The 19,260-nt window shown below is 34.1% G+C and overlaps 1 protein-coding gene across 1 annotated transcript in view; it reads left to right on the plus strand.

The window, feature by feature from the left end:
- RBBP8 (RB binding protein 8, endonuclease) overlaps positions 1-19,260 on the plus strand; it is an 83,434-nt gene that overhangs the window by 25,737 nt on the left and 38,437 nt on the right. The window contains exons 5-7 of the mRNA XM_019653893.1: positions 7,183-7,295; positions 11,045-11,111; positions 18,051-18,226. Of these exons, the coding sequence (XP_019509438.1) occupies positions 7,183-7,295; positions 11,045-11,111; positions 18,051-18,226 (356 nt within the window). The remainder of the gene's footprint in view (positions 1-7,182; positions 7,296-11,044; positions 11,112-18,050; positions 18,227-19,260) is intronic.

Below are 19,260 nucleotides of genomic sequence, written 5' to 3' on the forward strand. Positions count from 1 at the left end.
GGCAGCTCACGAAAGCCCACGCCAGCTGCCGCTACTCACGGTACCTTACTACAGCCCACTGCAGTTCCCTGCAGCCTACGCCGTCGCCTCACGGCAGCCCAGCCCCAGATCGAGCTGTTGTTCACTATCTTAGCTGTAGAGGGCAGTGTCATTGGCCCCCTCATGTGGGATCCGAACCGGGGCCCTGCTGCTCAGAGCTGGTGCTCCCAAGCCACCTCTTAACCAACGCGCCACTGGGCCAGCCCTATATATATTTTTTTTATTTTGCTGTTTCTTAAAACCAAATTCTTTTCTATTTTTGGTCTGTGGTCATTAATTTCATGTGGTTATTGTGCTTCTCTGCGGTTTCTTATCCTAAATGTTCTCTTGTCTTTCGTTCCATTCACCTTCATGTCCTTAAGTAGGTGGGCCTATAATTAATTAAGTGGTGGGAGTGGGGTGGAGCAAGGAGTGTAGCTCATTTCTTCGTACACATGCTTTTTCTCTCCTTCAGATAGAAATCCGAAATTTTCTTTCGGGTGTACGTTAAAATTTATCCCTCATTTTAAATAAGCGTCATATAATTAAACCAAGAATGATGTAGATCTGACCATTATTTTTTTTTTTATGTAGGAACTGATAATATATTAAAGGGTTCACTTTCAACCCAGGTATTTAGCATTTAATCTTCACATGAACGCTGTAAGGTAAATGGTAAATCCATTTTACATGTGAGGAAACAGCTGGGAAAGAGTTTAGAAACCCCAAAGTCACATCATTAATGTATAAGTAGGTTAAATTTGACCCTTCAAATCCCCCAGTTTTTGTTTCATCATGCCTTATCTGTATGTGTCTTAATTTTATAAATGTATAAATGAATTTAAACCTTAACTGATCATCTTAAAGTATTTGTCCTTGACCTAAAGTTACCCACACAGATATGCTGAAATAATCTTTACCATTGCCTATAATCTAGTCTGTTTTCTTTGCAGTTTTTTTATTTTTTATTTTTAAATTGCAACCAATTAAATACTACCTTTAAATATCTAAGTAGGTAGCATTTGGTAAAGTTCTGCCTTATGTAAAATTTCATTTTAGTTTTATGTCATCTGTAAGAATGGTCTAGAGCAAGCTTTAAAATTATAAAAATTAATGTTTTGCTGAGGCCTTTATAAAGCAACATGTATTTTGTTAAAATTTCCAAATAGGAATTCTAAAACTTGCTATCTACTCTTCATAAGAGGAAGTGATTCTTATTTCTTATACTAATGTTGTAAAAATATTGTGAAATGTTTAGATGAAAGGAATTACCCAGTAAAGGTAAACTAGATAATAAAATGTTCTAATTTTTTGTGGCTTGTTTATGTTTTACTTGTACTGTTATTACATTTACAAACTTTTCTTCAAGGGACAAAGGTTTTTCACTAAATCTAAGAAACAGTCACTGTGCTGGAGTAGATAGAATGCATTTTTTGAAAAAGAATCTGAACAAAGCAGTTAAACCATAGTTGTCCAGTAGACTTTAATATTTTTAAAAGCATTTTTGGCAATCAGGAAACTCTTCTTATATTTCAGCTATTGTTAAAAGGGAAAATTGGTACTCATAATTAGAGGATTTGTGGTTCTACAACTATTTTTCAAGTACTGGACCAAATGTCCTCTTTGGTCTTGCTAACTCTTCTTACTCATAGATTTGAATTTAAACATCGTCTTCTTCAGGAGACTTTCTCTAACTTCCTAGACTAGGTTAAGTTCTGCTGTGTGCTTTTATATTTCATAATACCCTGTATTTCCACTGTCAAGAGATGAATCATAGTTTGTTGTAATTATATTTTTATTGTCTGTCTTTCTCTAGTGGACTGTAAACTCTTCCAAAAAAGTGACACTATGTTGGCCACTGTTGTATTTATACCACTTACAGTACTCATTGTAAGTGTTCATTGAAATTCTTTTGAATGACAATAAATAAATTTGAGGAAATCTTTTTGGGTTATAGAAAGCAATTGTGCATACTTGTTAATCTGGTGAGTTTTAACTGCGAAGTGAATGCTTTTATTTCTTCATCTCCATAAACAAACTGGAATAAAACTCAGAACACATGTCGTTGTCTACTCTTACAAGTGGAATTAGTCTTCTTTCCCTTTTACCTGTTTATAGCTACTGAAATTGCATCTCCTGCGAAACTGAGGCTGTTTTTTTCTCTCTCTGACAGCCACAGTGGAAGATAGGCAAGGAGAAAGCAGTGGAACCCTGCTGTTGGAAATAGGAGCTAGCATATTTTCTCACATGCATTTAAATTCAAACGAGGATCAGTGAGGAATTAGGAGCTGACTCAGATATTATTATCAAGAGTGGCAGTTGATTGGAGAAACCTGGAAGTAATAAACAAGCTAGGGAATATTGCTTTGTTTTGTAACTGTCTGTGACAATGACATTTTTAAACTTGGAAGCTAGGGGTACCACGGGATTGTTTTCCGTTATACTTCATAACATTTTACTATATAAGGTATGACTTTTTAGAAACAATAAGATGTTTAGTTTTTAAACGACAAACTGACTAGTAGAATGACATTTAAAATTCATTAAAATTGTTTAATGCCATTTTAACTCCTTCAGTGTTTTTCAAAGACCTTTCAATGTCATGTGCTCTTTGGCCTCTATAGCTTAATAGCTCTGTGTATAAATTATTTACCATGATCAGGTCAACTATTTGAAAGCTTATTGCTGGACCCCAAGTATTCATTTGCTTGGAGTCCAACAAATCTTTTGTTTTTTTGTTTTTTTGTTTTGCTTTGTTGTTTATTTTTATTTTTGTGTGTGTTCTTAAGTTGAACACATCTTAAAAGAGAAATATAAATATGAAATACGAAGTGTTTTAAGCAAATAATTAAAATTGAGATTCTTACAACAGTTTAACAGTGTTGTGGTTTTAGAATGGTTTAGAGAGACTTTATTCTTATTTTATTTGGAATTTTAAAGGCATAAATAGACTTTACTATTAGCTTTAGAAGTGCTTGAAAGCCTGAAAACGTGTTGAGTATTATAGCAGAAAGATAAGGTGTCATTTTTAGTACCTTAATTCTCAAAAAGATTTTATTCAAAGTTTACTAGAATAAAATATTAAATTAAAATGCTATAATGAAAAGGAGTATAATGCACTATTTGGCTTATTTTATCTGTTTTTCCCTTTTGAACTTTTATTCAAGTAATACAAGTACATTATAAAGTTGTATAGTTATAATGAAAACAGTGATCTGTTCCACTTTTTCGTACCCTTCCCTGTTCCAGTTTTTAGTTCTCCAAAATTGTAGATGATGTATATCCACTTTAAGACTTGATTTATCAATGAGACAATATTTATTACTTGCTGTGAAGATGATACTATTTTTTCCTCCCTCGACTATTTTTGAATAGTTATTATTTTAGTTATTTTACCTTTGAACCACAATACATATATTTATGCAAATATATTATAAGAAGCTCAATATATGTATTTACATTAAAAAAAGAGATGTCTAAACAGCCTCCTTGGACTCGCCACTGTATTACAGGAAAGATATTGATATTTTTACCCTTTCCTGCCTCACTCTTCCACTCTTTCTACTTCCTGTCTTATGCCAGATGAACATCAACATATAAATATTGACAAGGCTGATAATAATTGTTCTTTTCTGTTACCAGATTTCAATCTTGGTATTTTGTTTGTAAGTTGATTGTAGAAGTTGTAAAATAGTAAACCGTGTTTATTTGTCGACTATGTAAGAGTTCGCTGAAGAGCTGTGATTGTGATTACATTGCCGCCTTCTTCACAGATCTGATGTCATGACCTCTGTGCTACTCAAGGAGGATGTTTCTAATGTCCAAGTCAAATAGATTCTTTTCTCCTCTGTCCCAAATCAGTTGCTCAAATCAGCCCATAATCATATTACGACAAGGACACATTTACATAAGTTTGCTTTATGTTTCCTAGAATTTCTAAGTACTTTTTTTTGTATCAAGACAAGAAACATGTTTATCTCACTGTGTCATTAATGTTATTTAATGCCTTAGCTATTCTACTTATTGATTGTAATCATTTTTGTTCTTTTTTGTTTGTTTCTTTTTCTCGAAGACATAACTTCTTGGGACTGAAAAACTTTCTGTACTAATTTCAGCCATTTATTTTCTGGGCTATTCTGGGATTTCGCTTCACTGGATCCCTACATTAATTCCATTATTTCTTTCTATTCATGTTAGTTAACAAATATTTATGGAGCACCTACCTCATACTAGGCACTATTTTCGACCTTGAAGATATACCAGTGAGTATGGTTGATAAACTGTGCGTCTGTTTTTCCTTTTTATTGTTTTCTCATGCTCATTTTGTTATAACTCACCCTCGAGTAACTGCTGAAAAGTGCACAGGAAGTAAATTTTCAAAAAATTTTCAAAGAATCCTTGCATGTCTGAAAATGTGTTTATTTTACTGTTGCATTTAGATGATATTTTGACTGGATATAAAATTCTAGGTTCAAAATAGTTTTCCCTCAAAACTTTGAAGACATTTTTTTCATTGTTTGTTAGCATTCAGTACTCATAAGATTAATATCATTCCAATGGTCACTCTTTCATAGATACCAGATTTTTTTCCTTTCTAGAATTTAAGATCTTTTTATCCTTGTTCTGAAATTTCATAATGGAGTGTGTGTGTGTGTGTGTGTGTGTGTGCGCGTGTGTGTGTGTGTGTGCACCTTTATTGTGCCAACACTCAGCCTGTTAACCTGAAGACTAGTATAGTGAACTTCATTATAGAATGATCTCCCTGGTCTGTTTCATTAATGATCCCCTAATGTCAGTATCTTGAGGTCTTTCCTGTGAGGCCGGTCAGATTTCTTAGAGAAGACTCCTTTATTCTGCTTCCTGGAATGTATAATAGGGCTGGCTACCAATATTCTGGAAGCCAGGTAGATGACGAGGCCTAGGCTAGGGTCTGAGCATTTGGTGTGGATATACATTCATTTCCTTATTGTACTCCTACCTTTAACTGTACCTGGTGTCTCCCAGACCAGACACTGTCTGTTTTAGACTCTAGAGATGAAACCTCTACTCTGCTGGGAATAGAATTGGGAAATCACTTGACTCCTCAGAATATAGGAGGGAATATGTTTGTATGCAAATTTATTGAAACATACTTCGAATTAGTCATTACCGGTACCAATTTTTGTACCTTCTGTGAATTCTGCAGCATAAATCAGGTCAGTATGGTCCAATAGAACTTTTTGTGATAATGGAAATAGTCTATGTCAGCATTGTCCATTATGGTGGTGACTAGACACATGTGGCTATTGGGCACTTGTGGGTGGGTAGGGAGCTCGATTTTTATTTTAGTTTAGTTTAATTTAATTGAAATTGAAATAGCCACATGTGGCTGTGGCTACCATATTAAACAACACAGTTTTAGACTTTTCCCACCATTCAGTGTTGTTAGGTCAGTTTCTATTTGTCTACCAGCTACTTTGTTTTCAATTACTTTTGTTTTTTCTTCCATTCTCCCTGTCCTCATGGGTTTGTGTCTTTAAAAATATACAAATACCTTTTGGGAGGGAGCAAAAATATATGCAAATTTTCACTTTGTCATATTTACTTAGATGTTGCTCATTATACAACGTGGTTTCAAAGATCTTGCTCATCCTAATTCCTATCGTCTTTGGAATACATTCCAATTAAACCGTGATGTCCAAATCTTTATTCCTTTACTCTAGAAATTCTGATTTCATTAATACAACCTATAATTTCAAATCCTTATCAACTTTGTTGATATGAATTTTGCTTTCATATAAAATAACCTTCTAGATTCTTTTTGTTTGTCTTGTATAGTTTTCATGTTTTATCTCCTTAAATTTTTTTACAATTCATGCATTATACTACCATACTGTGACTTCCATAGACACTTAAATACTTTGTATCTTAGTCACTTAGGTTATTGAGTTGACATTATCTTAGAATATATATTTTCTAAATTTCTAATATGGGATATGTATCTTTTTTTTTACCATATTTTTTCCTGAATATATAAATAATGAAATTAGAGGAATTTTGGAACATAAAGAATAACACTAAGAAGAAAATATCCCATAATACTGGTACCTGCAAGATAACTTAGTAACATTTTAGAGTATACCTTTCTCCTAACACCCCCGCCTTCCCCCATGCGATATATGTCTTTTCCTCTTCTCTTCAGCATTCACAAATAATTAAAAGTTATTTGTAATCTTTTTTACATAGTAATACATTGTGAATTTTTACTAATGTAGGAGGTTTATTAAAAGCTGAAAAGAGTGCCGGCCAAGTGGCTTAGTTGGTTAAGAGTTGACTTAAGAGCGCGAGCTCCGAGCAACAGGGTCTCTGGTTAGATTCCCACATGAGCCAGTGATGCTGCGCCCAAGCTGAGCTGATGCTGAGCCGCTAACAGGTGGCAGGATGGCTCAGCTGGTGTAACAAAAAGACTGCCTGTTCGATGGTGGGCTATGCCCGCCCGCAACTAAGACTGGACTTGGCACCCAGAGCTGAGCTGCCACCCAGGTGGCTCAGTGGATAGAGCGTGCGCTCTTAACAACAAGGCTGCTGGTTCAACTCCAGCGTGGGATGGTGGCTTCACCCACCCGCATCTAAGATTGTGACACAGCACCTTGAGCTTAGAGGCCGTGAGCTGCCGACGGGCAGCCAGATGGTGACTGGTGCCCTCCACAACTAAGATTGAAGAACAACTTGGCTGGTCCCCCTCCCCAATTCCCCAACACTGTTCCCCTCCCCCAAGTCCCCAATTAAAATAAAGACAAAAAACTGAAAACAAAGTATGAGGTGACACTTTTTTAAACTTTGAGTTCCTTGAGTTTTAGTATGAATTCAACTAAAAAAGTTGTTGAACATTGATTATGTGTTATATGCTATGCTGAACAAAGCAGATGCAAGCTTGCTTAGGATATAATTTTGCCCCTCAGTTGAAAAGTATTTTGGTTTTTTTTTCTTCAAATTTCCTCTTTATTGAGGTATAACTGACAAAATTGTAAAATAAAGAGTACCTCATGGTGATTTGATAGACATGTACCTTGTGAGAGAATTCCCACCATCTGGAGTTAATGATTGATTAACACATCCATCACCTCATTTATTTATGAGAACATTTAAGTTCAACTCTAAAAATATTTTGTTTTTGTTTCATAGATTAAGAGCAGGATTATGTGATCGCTGTGCAGTAACTGAAGAACATATGCGGAAAAAACAGCAAGAATTTGAAAATATCCGGCAGCAGAATCTTAAACTTATCACAGAGCTTAGTGAGTTTCCTTTCTTCATTTATTAAGTATTTAAAGCATAATGTACTGTTAATAAAACCTATTAGTAAATTGGTTACAATCAAATGGATTGTTTACATATACTTTTGTTAATTTAGGCAAATTCAAATGTCCTTTTTTCCCTTTGTGTAGATTTAATCTCATGCTTATTTTAGTAAGAAAGAGGGTACAATAAAGGTTGTGTAAGTACTGTCCAGTTGGCCTTAACATCTCACCAGCTAGAAGACAAAATTTCCTTTGGATATGCCCATATTTGCTTATTCGGTTTTACCTTTAGTTTATGTAATTTGACTATTTAGTAAAGTTAAATACAAAGCAGACAATTTCATGTTCTATAAAAATGTACACTTTTTTTGGTTTTTATGATATACTATTGCAAGTATATGTTTTTTAGTTAGGCTCTTTCCCCATTTAATGTAGGATTTTCTTGCATTAGCCTTTTTCTCGTAAGCGTTTTCTCTTCTAATATCTTTCTTAACCTCCTTCTCTTTTAACTATTTATATACTTTCTTACTGGCCCTTATCTGGATTCCCTATAAGCAACTCACAGTCAACACATCCAAAATCTGATTAATTTATCTTCTTTCCCGAACTAATTCCATCTTCTGACTATATATTTTTCTATTATATTATTATCCTCTGGTTACTCAAGATTATATGAATATATACTCATTATTTTAAAAAGAGATAGAAAGAACATAGTTTTATTCTACTCTCAGAGGAGATTGCTATTAACAATCTGCTAAGTATTTTTCCATAAGCATTACATAAAACAGTTTTTGTGTCTTCCTGTCTGTCTCTGTCCTTTGTTTTTCCCCCTTTCCTCTCTTAAATTTTAATGGGATCATACCATATTTCTTGTTCTAACATGTCTTATTTCATTTTATACTATGTCTTAGAAGTCTTCACATGTTAATATATTTAGCTGTATAGATTCTGTGGTCTGTATGTGTGAATACATGCATGTGTTTATTTAGTAATTAAGAATATTACTAATAAGTAGAAATTACATTTATTATCTCAGTAAACATAGTTGAGATCTACCATTATATTATCAATCGTACTAGAAATAATCTCCAGTAATGACTGCACATCTAATAGTCAGATTTCCAGCAACTTTAACTCTCTGAAAATAGCCAAAAACTCAATCTAAGCTAAAAAATCTAGATGTTAAGGAATAGGACAATGGTTTTTTTTTTCATAGCTGCATTGCATTCCGTAGTGCACATGTCATTTATTTAGCCATTCTCTTATTGATGGACAGCTCAGTTTTTTGTTTGAGAATGTCCATTTTCCTACATCATCATCAACTTTGAGCAAATATAGTCATTGATAATATCCAAACTGGTGGGTAAAGAATGATACTTTTTTAAAATTAGCATTCTCTTTATTACTGTCCAGGTCAAGTATCTTTTCATATAATCTTCAGTTTGCATTTCTTCTTGGGTGAATGGCTTGAATAGCCTTTGCCTAATTTTCAAATAGATAAAATGAGTTCTTGTTGAAAATTCAAATACAAGACTATATATCTTTTACTAACCTCTTTAATAACATCAATATCTCCTTTCTTCTACACTTGAGTATCCTGGTTCTCAAGGACACAGGGATGAAAAAATTAAAATATTCCCTAACTACTCATTTTTTAATGTCATATTGTAAGCTAGTAGTCTCAGAATAACACAACTAATAATACCACCAGTGTGATTCCTGAAAAGTCCAGGAAAACTAATTTTATAAAAAAATGAGCAACAGAAAAATTCCAGACAAAATTGTTAGAAGAATAAAAACACTAAGAACTTCATGTTTATGAATTTTTGGTGTTTCTATCTCATTGCTGCTTTTTTCTGCCTGTCCTGCCTTTTCTTTTGTTTGTTTGTTTGTTTGTTTGTTTGTTTGTTTGTTTGTTTTTACTATTCCCAGTTACTGCATTTAGAGGATATTTGGTGTTTTAATTTTATTTTCATTTGATCCTTTACTCTATTTCTCTAACTCTTTATTTCTATTCTTTTTGATCAATCTTGAAATTTTATCATGCATTCCTAAAATATAAAGTAACACCTCAATCCTCTTCTGAATCATCTAGTTCTCATCTCATCATCATTTTAGTTCTCATCTGCTAGTGGCACCCTTTTTGGCTTTTCAGTATTGCAAATTGACATACTTTTCAAGTTGTTTTATCATTTCATTAGATTTGGAGAGGCAGAGTCAAGTAAACCATCTTAATCAGAAAGCTATGGTCATCTTTGACTTCTCTTACCCTATAAAGGATAAGTTGCCAAATAACTACTTTTTCTGTCTCTCTAACAGCTCTTCTGCCCATTCCCACTTCCTATTCCATATACTCATTTATTTTAATGATACCCGACTTGTCAATGCTTTCTTCTCACTTTGGTATATATACAAATACTAACAAATTAAACTTCCCATCATTCATCTTTGAAAATTAACTGATAATTTTTAAGATAAATTTCAGACTTCTTAGCCTGCTTTTGAAGGCTTTCTACCATTTATTATGCCCAGTCTTTCTAACTTTGTTCCATTAACTCTCTGCATAGAATAGTCACCTACCAATCCAGCTCAAATGTCTTCTCTGTGATGAATTCTTTCCTGATCTTTTCAAGGGCCCAAAGCAACCTTTTTCTCCTTGAAATTTTCTAGAATACTTTATCTGTCCCTCTCTACTGGCCTTTGTCACTTTCAGCTGTATAACACGTTTACGTAATATTGGGTTGTCGGAAAAGTCATGATGTATTTTTCTGGTTTTCGTTGCAAAAATGCGTCATGACTTTTCCAACAACCCAATAGCTTGTCTCTCATTACACTATACTTTCCTTTAGGTTATTGTCCATATCTTAAGTTTTTTTAGATTCTCCACAACAGATAGTTTAACAACCTCACATATTGTAGATAGCCAAAAAAGCTTATTTACTCAATGTATGAAAATATGTTTAGATTTGTAAAACAGTAAATTGTTCACAAATTTTTAGATTATGATGAATTTTCTTTGGTAGAGATTAATTGTATTTTCTTGCTTGATCTCTTGTATATATTCCTCCTAGTAAAACACACACTTAAGCAGTGACATCATACTAAGGATTGATAAGAATTTTGTGCTGACTGCAGTAAAAATTATAGCCCAAAATTGAATTTCTGCTTTATAAATTAAATAAGAATGGTTAGGAAAATTTAGTTGAGGCAGATTCAAACAAACAGATAACTACTTCAATGGATGTGTTTAGATTACTGATACCATAATTATTCATGAAACATAGCGTATGACTGAGGAAGAAAATTTGACTTAAGTGTGTTTATGTTATAAAAATTACACTGATATTCAGTGTTATATTACTTTTATAATCAGATTTATTTCAAGATAAATGACTGTCACTAAAATGGCATTTGAAATTAGTAGGGCTGAGTGACCAGATGGAATGCTTTCTTGTCCTCAGTATGAATAATTAGACTCTACTCCCCAGTACATGAGGTACTCTTTCTTTTTGCCCACAAACATTACATAAAATTATCAGTTAATCATTTATATGGAACTGGCACAATAGGAGATGTAGTAATCACTACCTGGTAACAAATTAGTTTTGCACAATAACATTAACCCTAACATTATGACTCAGAAATTCTAATGTATCCGTAATTGTTGAGATTATTTAAAAAGCCTGACATACATGTTAATAGAGTTATATAATATGTGCCTTCTTTTTCACATTATATTTAAGTGAATGAGAAGAATACTCTACAGGAAGAAAATAAAAAGCTTTCTGAACAGCTGCAGCAGAAAATTGAGTAAGTATTTTTTCTAAATTGCAACAGAAAATTGATATTTTCCCCCAACTTTTCTTTCTTCATTTTACTTAGCCGTACAAACTGTAAAGATGTATTAAGAGTTGCAGATTTCATTTTTTAAAAATGATTAAGTGTTACGCAATAAAAATATAAAGAAAATCACTAGATTTTTGTTCATGTTTTTGGAGTATATATGAAGAGTGTATATGCATATTTTAGATTAGTGTGCAAGTTTATAGACAAAGTATCTGAACATTTTAATTTAAAGCATTTTTATTTTTATGATTATACATAATACATTATTAAAATACTCATATTTCAAATAATATTTGAGTTTTGTTACCTCTCTTCCAGTCCTGTCCCAGAAGCTTCATAAAAGCGAACTGAATAAGTGTTTCCTCTTAACATGTTCTCAGGCCTCAAGAACTTTCTCTCTCTGATCTCTCCACTGTCCCACCATTTTTCTTAAAGAATAAAAATAGCTTTTATCCTGTGTACCAGTTACTCTTCTTTGTGTTTCATGTTTATGATTTCTAATCCTCACTATGATTCTTCAAGGTAATTTTATTACCTTTACTTTATGGCTGAGGAAACCAAAGCTCACAAAAGTCACACAACTTGCCATGGTCTCACAGCTAGTAGGTTCTAAGACCATCGCTCAGACCCGTATCTTCTGACCTAAATGTCTCAGTTCTTTTCATTATGTGACAGTGTCTCAAATAAATAATCTATTTTCTGGGTATGGGTTGACTGATGCAGAGCAGACATACGACCAGCTCTTATTTCCGATGTATATAAAGCTTATATAGTATCTTATAAGAATTAGGATTCAGGAGAGCCTTAATGGTTTTATAGGGCTCTTCAAGATTCTGTTGCATTTGAATGCAACAACTTTGGTACAAACTATGCAGATGTACCATTATTTTGGCATAGAATAGTTACTGTTTTATGTATAAACGTCTCACAGGTGGAATTAACACCTTTATCTCATTATACTTTTCGGTAGTGGATGTTCAATAGGATTTTGATATTCCTCCCATGTGATTAGTCCACTGAAGATTGGTAGCCAAAGGGAATTTTGAGGGAGGTTAATAGATGAAGAAAGAAGGCTAGAGGATCAGACAGAAGTTATCAAACTGTGTGTATGAGAATGTCAACAGTTAACTAATTTTACTTATGCTGTATATTGAAGTGAGGCTAGAACAAGATCCAGTCTTTTAAATGTGACTCCAAAACCCAAAAGGTGTTTTTTTGTTTTTTTTTTGAAATGTTATTCACAATCTCACTTCACCTCAACTGACAGGATGCTATTTATGGTCCTTATTTATCACACCGCATTCCTATGCTTTGCTTTAAAAATATCAATGTGCTTGACTACAGGATGCCTCAGGCTCCACTGGAGGTGTTAGGTAATAATCTGTATATGCTCTCTATTACCCTTCATGTAAAAAACAATGTGAACTCTGAATCACATTTAGTTTACAAAGAGTACAGATAAGTGATGTTGACCTATATTAATTTATGTTATGTGAAGTTATTTAGCACAGGTAGCTTACAATATTTTGAACACAGCCTTGATATTTATGAATACTGAAGATACTGTGTAGAGGTTAATACAGAATTAGGTGATTACCTCAAAAACCAAGGTGTATAAAATATATTAAAACTAGATAATATAATTTGTTTGGTAGAAATACTAATCCAAATTAATCAGAATTATGTATTTTTAGTGTTCTCAAAGTCATATTTTTTCTGTTGACGCTAATTGATATTTTAAAAAAGATGTAAAAGCCGAAGTTTGAAATTACAGTAATGATTAATCATGTATTGGGTTGTCGGAAAAGTCATGTTTTTCATTGCAAAAATGCATCTTGACTTTTCATACAACCCAATAGATGAGCTCAGGGCAAGTATGTTTTATTTAGGGAATTCCTTAGAACAGTGCAGGAGGTAATCTATTGTGTTTTTCAGTTCTGTTCTGAAATTTAAGATAGTTATTCTCATAATCCAATTTATTTATTTATTTATTTATATTAGTTTCAGGTGTTCTAAGCAATGCACTAGTTAGACATTTACATCCCTCACAAAGTGATAGCACCCCTCCCCCAATCTACTACCCCTCTGATATCATATATAGCTGTTACAATGCCATTGACTCTATTCCCTGTGCTGTACTACACATCTTGTGACTATATATATATATATATATATATATATATATATATATATAAAATTATAGTTGACTAATCCAGCTTTTTTTGTAACTTGCTCTCCTCAAACAAATTTTCTTTTGCTTGGCAGTTTAAAAAAAACACCAAGTATTATCTTGTAAAGACAGCCTAGTTTCTTCTGACTACCTAAGCCACTGCAACATAATACTAGTGCCTCAAATTCCCCTGAATTTTAGAAAAAAAGTACTACTTAGCTTACACTTTTTGTGAAATGCAGTAATTCTAACTCATCTAAGCTGGTTTTGGTGTTACAAATACCTTATGTGGTAGGACAGCTGTTTCGTGTTGGTGACACTATGATGAGAAATTATTCAGTAACAATTTGCTGTTATAAAGTATTTATATATATAATATATTCGACTCTACTAGTCACAGAAAGCAAAGCAAATAATTAAATAAGCCAGACATAGAGGTCATGACTCTTTTTGTTTGAGGAAATGAATGTGCTAGTTTAGTGCAAATCAAAGGAAACAGTTATACTTAAGTCTACACACTTAAGGACTGTAGGATTCATTTAGTTCAGCACTCTCTTCTATTGATAGATTGAATTCCTTATACGACTTCTTTAATAGAAAGCTTTGTCTGAGCCCCACTAGTGCAAACCTGTTTAATTTTAGTGAGATGAAATTATTAGAAAGTTTTTTGTAAGTTTGTGTAGAAATCACTCTAACTCAGAAGTTATATTTGTTTATTCTGATTTTTGCCTTCTGGGACAAGTTTACCGCCTGTTTTACTTGTTGTCCCTTTGTATGCATGAAGACAGCTATCATGGCCCTCCCTAGTTTTCTTTAGAATTAATATTCTCTGTTCATTAACTGTTCCTCGTGTGATCTTCAAAATACCATTTCTCTTTAATGTTTTAGTTTTGTCAATATGTTAATTAACTCAATATTCTAGATAGCCTCGCCAATAGAGTAATACTGCCTCCTCCATTTTTCTGTATCTTTTTTACTTATTTTCAAGTGGTCAAAACATACATATATTACTGGTGATGCTTTATTGGGTTTAGTACTCCCTATCCTCTACTTGTAGACTTGTTTTAGATATAAATACAGGAATTCAGAGTCACATTTCATCACAAGTTTTTTTCAGCCTGCGCCTTCATTTTAAGATAATAGCACTGTTGAGAAATACTTCTTATCTGAGCATTAAATTACATCTTTACATATATTTTTCCTTTTCACAACTTTCCTACAAAAAGGAAGTAGGAAAGAATATAGTACCATACCTACTTCATAGGTAACTGAGGCTCAGAAAGGTTAAATAACTTACCCAATGTAACAAGTAAGTGTCAGACTCAGGATTTGAACCAAGGTCTACCTCACTTGAGAGTTTGTATACGCTTTCTATAGTTTTCTGCTGAAACAGCCTCAGAAATTCCCCTACATGGTGTCACTGTGTAGATGGCAGAGCCTGGATTCTTTCTCTCTGACTCAGTTCAGTGATGCTAATATCTCACATCCTATTCTCTATTGTTTTGTTAGGTTTGGCCCATTCCAACTTCTGGGGGTCTTTTCATGTGTTAATTTTATTTCCTCCTATATAGTAGGTTAGCTTTTCTTCTCACCTTTGTGTCTTTCACAAATTTGGTGAATATTCCATCAGTGCTCTGCATCAAAAACCATTAATAAAATGTTGAACAAAACCTGCCTGAGGATGGAACCTTGAGGCATGCTACTACCGATTTCCTTTACTAATGATAGTTCTTTATGTGGTATTGTTTAATCAAGAGTCTATATTAATACTGAGTTTATATTTCTTTTTGTTTACAATGAAGAATTATCAAGAGAATCATTATCAGATGCCTTCCTGAGAGCCAGATAAAGAATAAACCATTCTTTAGAACAGCTGCTTTCATAGCGCTATATTTTAAAATTAGTCTTACTTGAATTACTCATATAAGTTTATACAGGTTTCAAGAGATTCAGCGTATCAGATTCACTGGTTTGTATTTTAGGGAGTCTTCCCTTTTTTGAAAATCAAAATATTTAAGTGAACTTGATAGCTATAACTGCTTCAATTAAGTTTAAATTATGTTTTAACTGGAAGTATATAAGCTCTTTAGAGGAGGAGAAAAGTTTAACGTTAAAAACTTTTTTACAGACTTTATAGAGACCCTGTATAGACCAACTATTTGACAGGAATTTAAGGGGGAGGCCTACAAATAAAGTAGACAACCAAAAAAGAAAAATTATTCTCAAGCCATTTGAAGAAAAAGTGAAAGGAGCAAGATGACCAAGTACATAACTAATTTAACCAAAAGCTGTGGCGTGAATTGAACTTTTCTCAGCAAATGAGAGTGAGACCGAAGGCTTTCAAGAAGAAATTGATTAACACTTGGAAGTTGTTTTGTTTTGTTTCTCCTTTTTTTTATGATGAAGGACAAAGGAGGACAAAGCCAGCACTTGTTTACTTAGTTTGGACACATCTAGTTAAAGCTAGTTTTTTATTGTTTTTTTTCTTTCTTTTGTGATTTCAGCTACTTCTAGATTGGCTCTGCCAGGAAATCAATTTCTTCTCGTGACTCATTCATATTTCAGGATGAATTTTTATGACTAATAGGCAGGTAGGCTGTGATGTGATTAAAGTGAGGTCAGATAGATTTCACACTCCATTAATTTATAAGGCTTTCTCATATGACTAGCTTACTCTGTTTTTCCGGAATAAGACAGTAGAATTTGTAAGGAGAGATTAAAAATAAGGTAGTAGCTCTAAAAATCTTCAGTATAGAATATAGGATTTATAGACCACAATAATATTGATGTTATCCAGGAAATTAAGATATAAATCAGTGTTAGGAAAAATTTATTTCTAATTTTTTTAATCTGTTGGTTGTAGTTTATAATATTCTCATATTATTGTTTGTTTGAAAATAGTATTACAAATTGATATGAGTATAATAGGACAGACTTGTTTTGTCATGTAAATCCTAAGTACGTGACAGACTGGTAATAATTGGTTGGCTGACAAAGTTAGTAATGGTTTGACAGGGAAAGTCAATTGAGTTAAAGTTAATTAGCTTTACTCAATCACCACACTTTAATCCAAATCCAGTCTTTAGGTGCCACTGGTCCTGAGTTGAGTTGGACATATACCTAGATCAGCACACGTTTATTTTTCTAGTGGAACCTGAGAATTTCTCATATTCAGTCTTTCAGGAAATATTTATTGCGCGCCAATTATGTACCTATTCTTGTGGACACATATATCAGTGAGCCAAAGATCCTTATACTCTCAGAGTTTACATTCTGGCAGGTGAGCAATAGAAAAGTCAATTATATACTGTGTTAGAAAGCAGTAAATGTTATGGATAAAGTAAATAGAGCAGCATAATAAGGAACCAAGAGTACTAGGGTATAGGAAGAGAGTTGCAATTTTAGTGTGTTCAAGGTAGGCCTTGATGAGAAAGTAAAACTCCAGCAGAGACTTGAAGTAGGTGAGGTAATTATGTGAGCATTCCAAGCAGATGGAACAGCTAGAGCAAAGAACCTAAGGTAGAAGTATGCCTGGTGTGTCTGAGGAAACTTGAGAAATCTAGGGTGGCTGGAGTAGAGTACGATGGGAAAAGAGGTCAGAGAGATCATGTAGGACCTTGTAAATCATTAAAAGGAAATGGCTTGTGTTTTCTGTGAAATGGGGAAATGTGGCAGGTCTTAATCAGAGAAGTGATGTAATATGACAAGTTTTAATAGGACTGTTCTGACTGATGTGTTGCGAGTAGACTGTAAGGGGGCTTGGATAGAAGCAATGTCAGAAACTATAAGGTTAGATCCTACTTGTAGCCAGTCACTAGTCTCATGGTTTACACTAAGGATAACACATTGAGTGGTTAACACTATTGTCCTGTGAGTCTGGCTGCCAGGATTTAGATTCTGGTTCTGTGATTTACTATTTTAGTAAGTGACAACTTCTGTAGCTTCGTTTTCTTATTTGGAAAGCGAGAGTATTCGTAATAGCTCATATAGTTATGAGAATTAAACTGATACATGTAGCACTTTGAACAGTGCTTGGCAGTGTAAACGTGCAAGACTGTTGGTAATTATCAGTGTTAGTATTATTTCTACCCTATTTTTGTCAGTTGCAAAGTTATGTTGGCTCTTCTACCACAGTGTTTACCATTGGGCCCTTTCTTTCCATCGCTGTTTTTAACATCCTGGTTCAGACCCACAGAAGCTCTTGCGTGGACTATTAGAGCCACTGCCTAATTGATTTCCTTGTTTCTTCTTTCTGTCCCAGTCAACCTTGTGTACTACCGCTAGATTGTCACATTACTGCCATGCTCTAAAACCTTCATTCTTTTCCTCTTGCTTTCTAAAGTAGTATGTGCACACTTAAGCAAGGCTCTTCTTTGTGTATTTCCAGCATACCCATCTAACACAGGTAACAGTAATACTTATTGCGCGTCTTACTCAAACTGTGCAGATCCTCTGCTGACTTTCTCTGCCATTTGAAACTTGTAAAATTTCACTTCAGGTGCCAGCAACTACACTTTGTATGTACTTCACTTCTCACAATAATATTCCCCACTCTAATACTCATTTGAATATTTCTCTAATCTTTATATTTAGATTTTGAACATTATTTGCAAGGAATTACATCTGTTATAGTTTCATACCTATATTTTGCTCTAGCTCCATACCACATGGTAAATGTTTTAGTAGATATTTATTGAATTAATTTCCTTTCAATTGTCATTATTTTCCTGTAGGAATGATCAACAGCATCAAGCAGCTGAGCTTGAATCTGAGGAAACTGTTATTCCAGATTCACCAATAACAGCCTTTTCATTTTCTGGCATTAATCGGCTACGAAGAAAGGAGAACCTCCATGTCCGATACGCAGAACAAGCACATACTAAATCAGAGCACTCTGTTTGTACAAACGGTAAGGATTAGAGTTGCACTATAGTTATTTGGTTTTGTAAAAATAGTACTTGTGTGTGTGTGTGTGTGTGTGTGTGTGTGTGGGTGTGGGTGTGTGTGTGTGTGTGTTATTCAATCTAGTGAAGGTCATTGTTCAGGTAACTTATGTTACAACTGTAAATTTAACTTCAATTAGTAAAGTGATGGGGAAGTCATTTTCTGCTTATATTATGTAAAGACATGCATTGCTCTTCTGAATATGTAAATGCTCAGCATTTTATGCATATAGTAAATAGTTTCCTTTTTTCTTTTTATTTAAAAAATATTCTTATGTGAATATATATGAATGGGATAACTGCTGTGTGCCAGGTATTATGGTGAGTGATTTAAATACACTTATATTTTAACTCTCTTGACAGGCTTGCAAGGTAGCTATTAGCACCTATATTTTATAGATGACAAAAGATGCTTTTTTTTTAAAGATTTTTATTGGGGAATTGGAGGAAGGGGAACAGACAAGTTGCTGTCCTTCTGTTCTTCAGTCTAGTTGTGGAGGACGTTGCTTCACTGGCCCAAGTTGGCACCATCATTGTGCTCTTCCCGGGCGAGGCAGATCAGTCACGGGCTTCTGGACGGCCGCTCACTGTGGCTGCTGGCCGTTCACTACACACGGTAGCCCGTGGCAACCCACTGCCACAGGGGCTGCAGTCTACGCCGTCGCCGGCGACTCACGGCAGCCCAGCTCCAGGTTGAGCTGTTGTTCAGCACCTTTGCTGTGGAGGGCAGTGTCACTGGCCTTCATATGTGGGATCCGAACCGGGGCCCTCTGGTGTCCCAAGCCAGTTCTTAACCAACGCGCCACTCGGCCCGCCCAAAAGATGCTTTTTAAAGGGGTTAAATAACTCACCCAGGATGACCTTTCAAGTAAGTAGATGAGTCCAAATTCTAATATAGATCTTCCTGGCTCTAAACTTTTGTATTTTCCAGGTTTTGCCCACAGCTATTCCCACTATTGGAGCTGTCTTTAACTGGCATTTTTCATTTGTTATAATATGT

Source organism: Hipposideros armiger, unplaced genomic scaffold (assembly GCF_001890085.2).
Source record: "Hipposideros armiger isolate ML-2016 unplaced genomic scaffold, ASM189008v1 scaffold_209, whole genome shotgun sequence".
Lineage (NCBI taxonomy): Eukaryota > Metazoa > Chordata > Mammalia > Chiroptera > Hipposideridae > Hipposideros > Hipposideros armiger.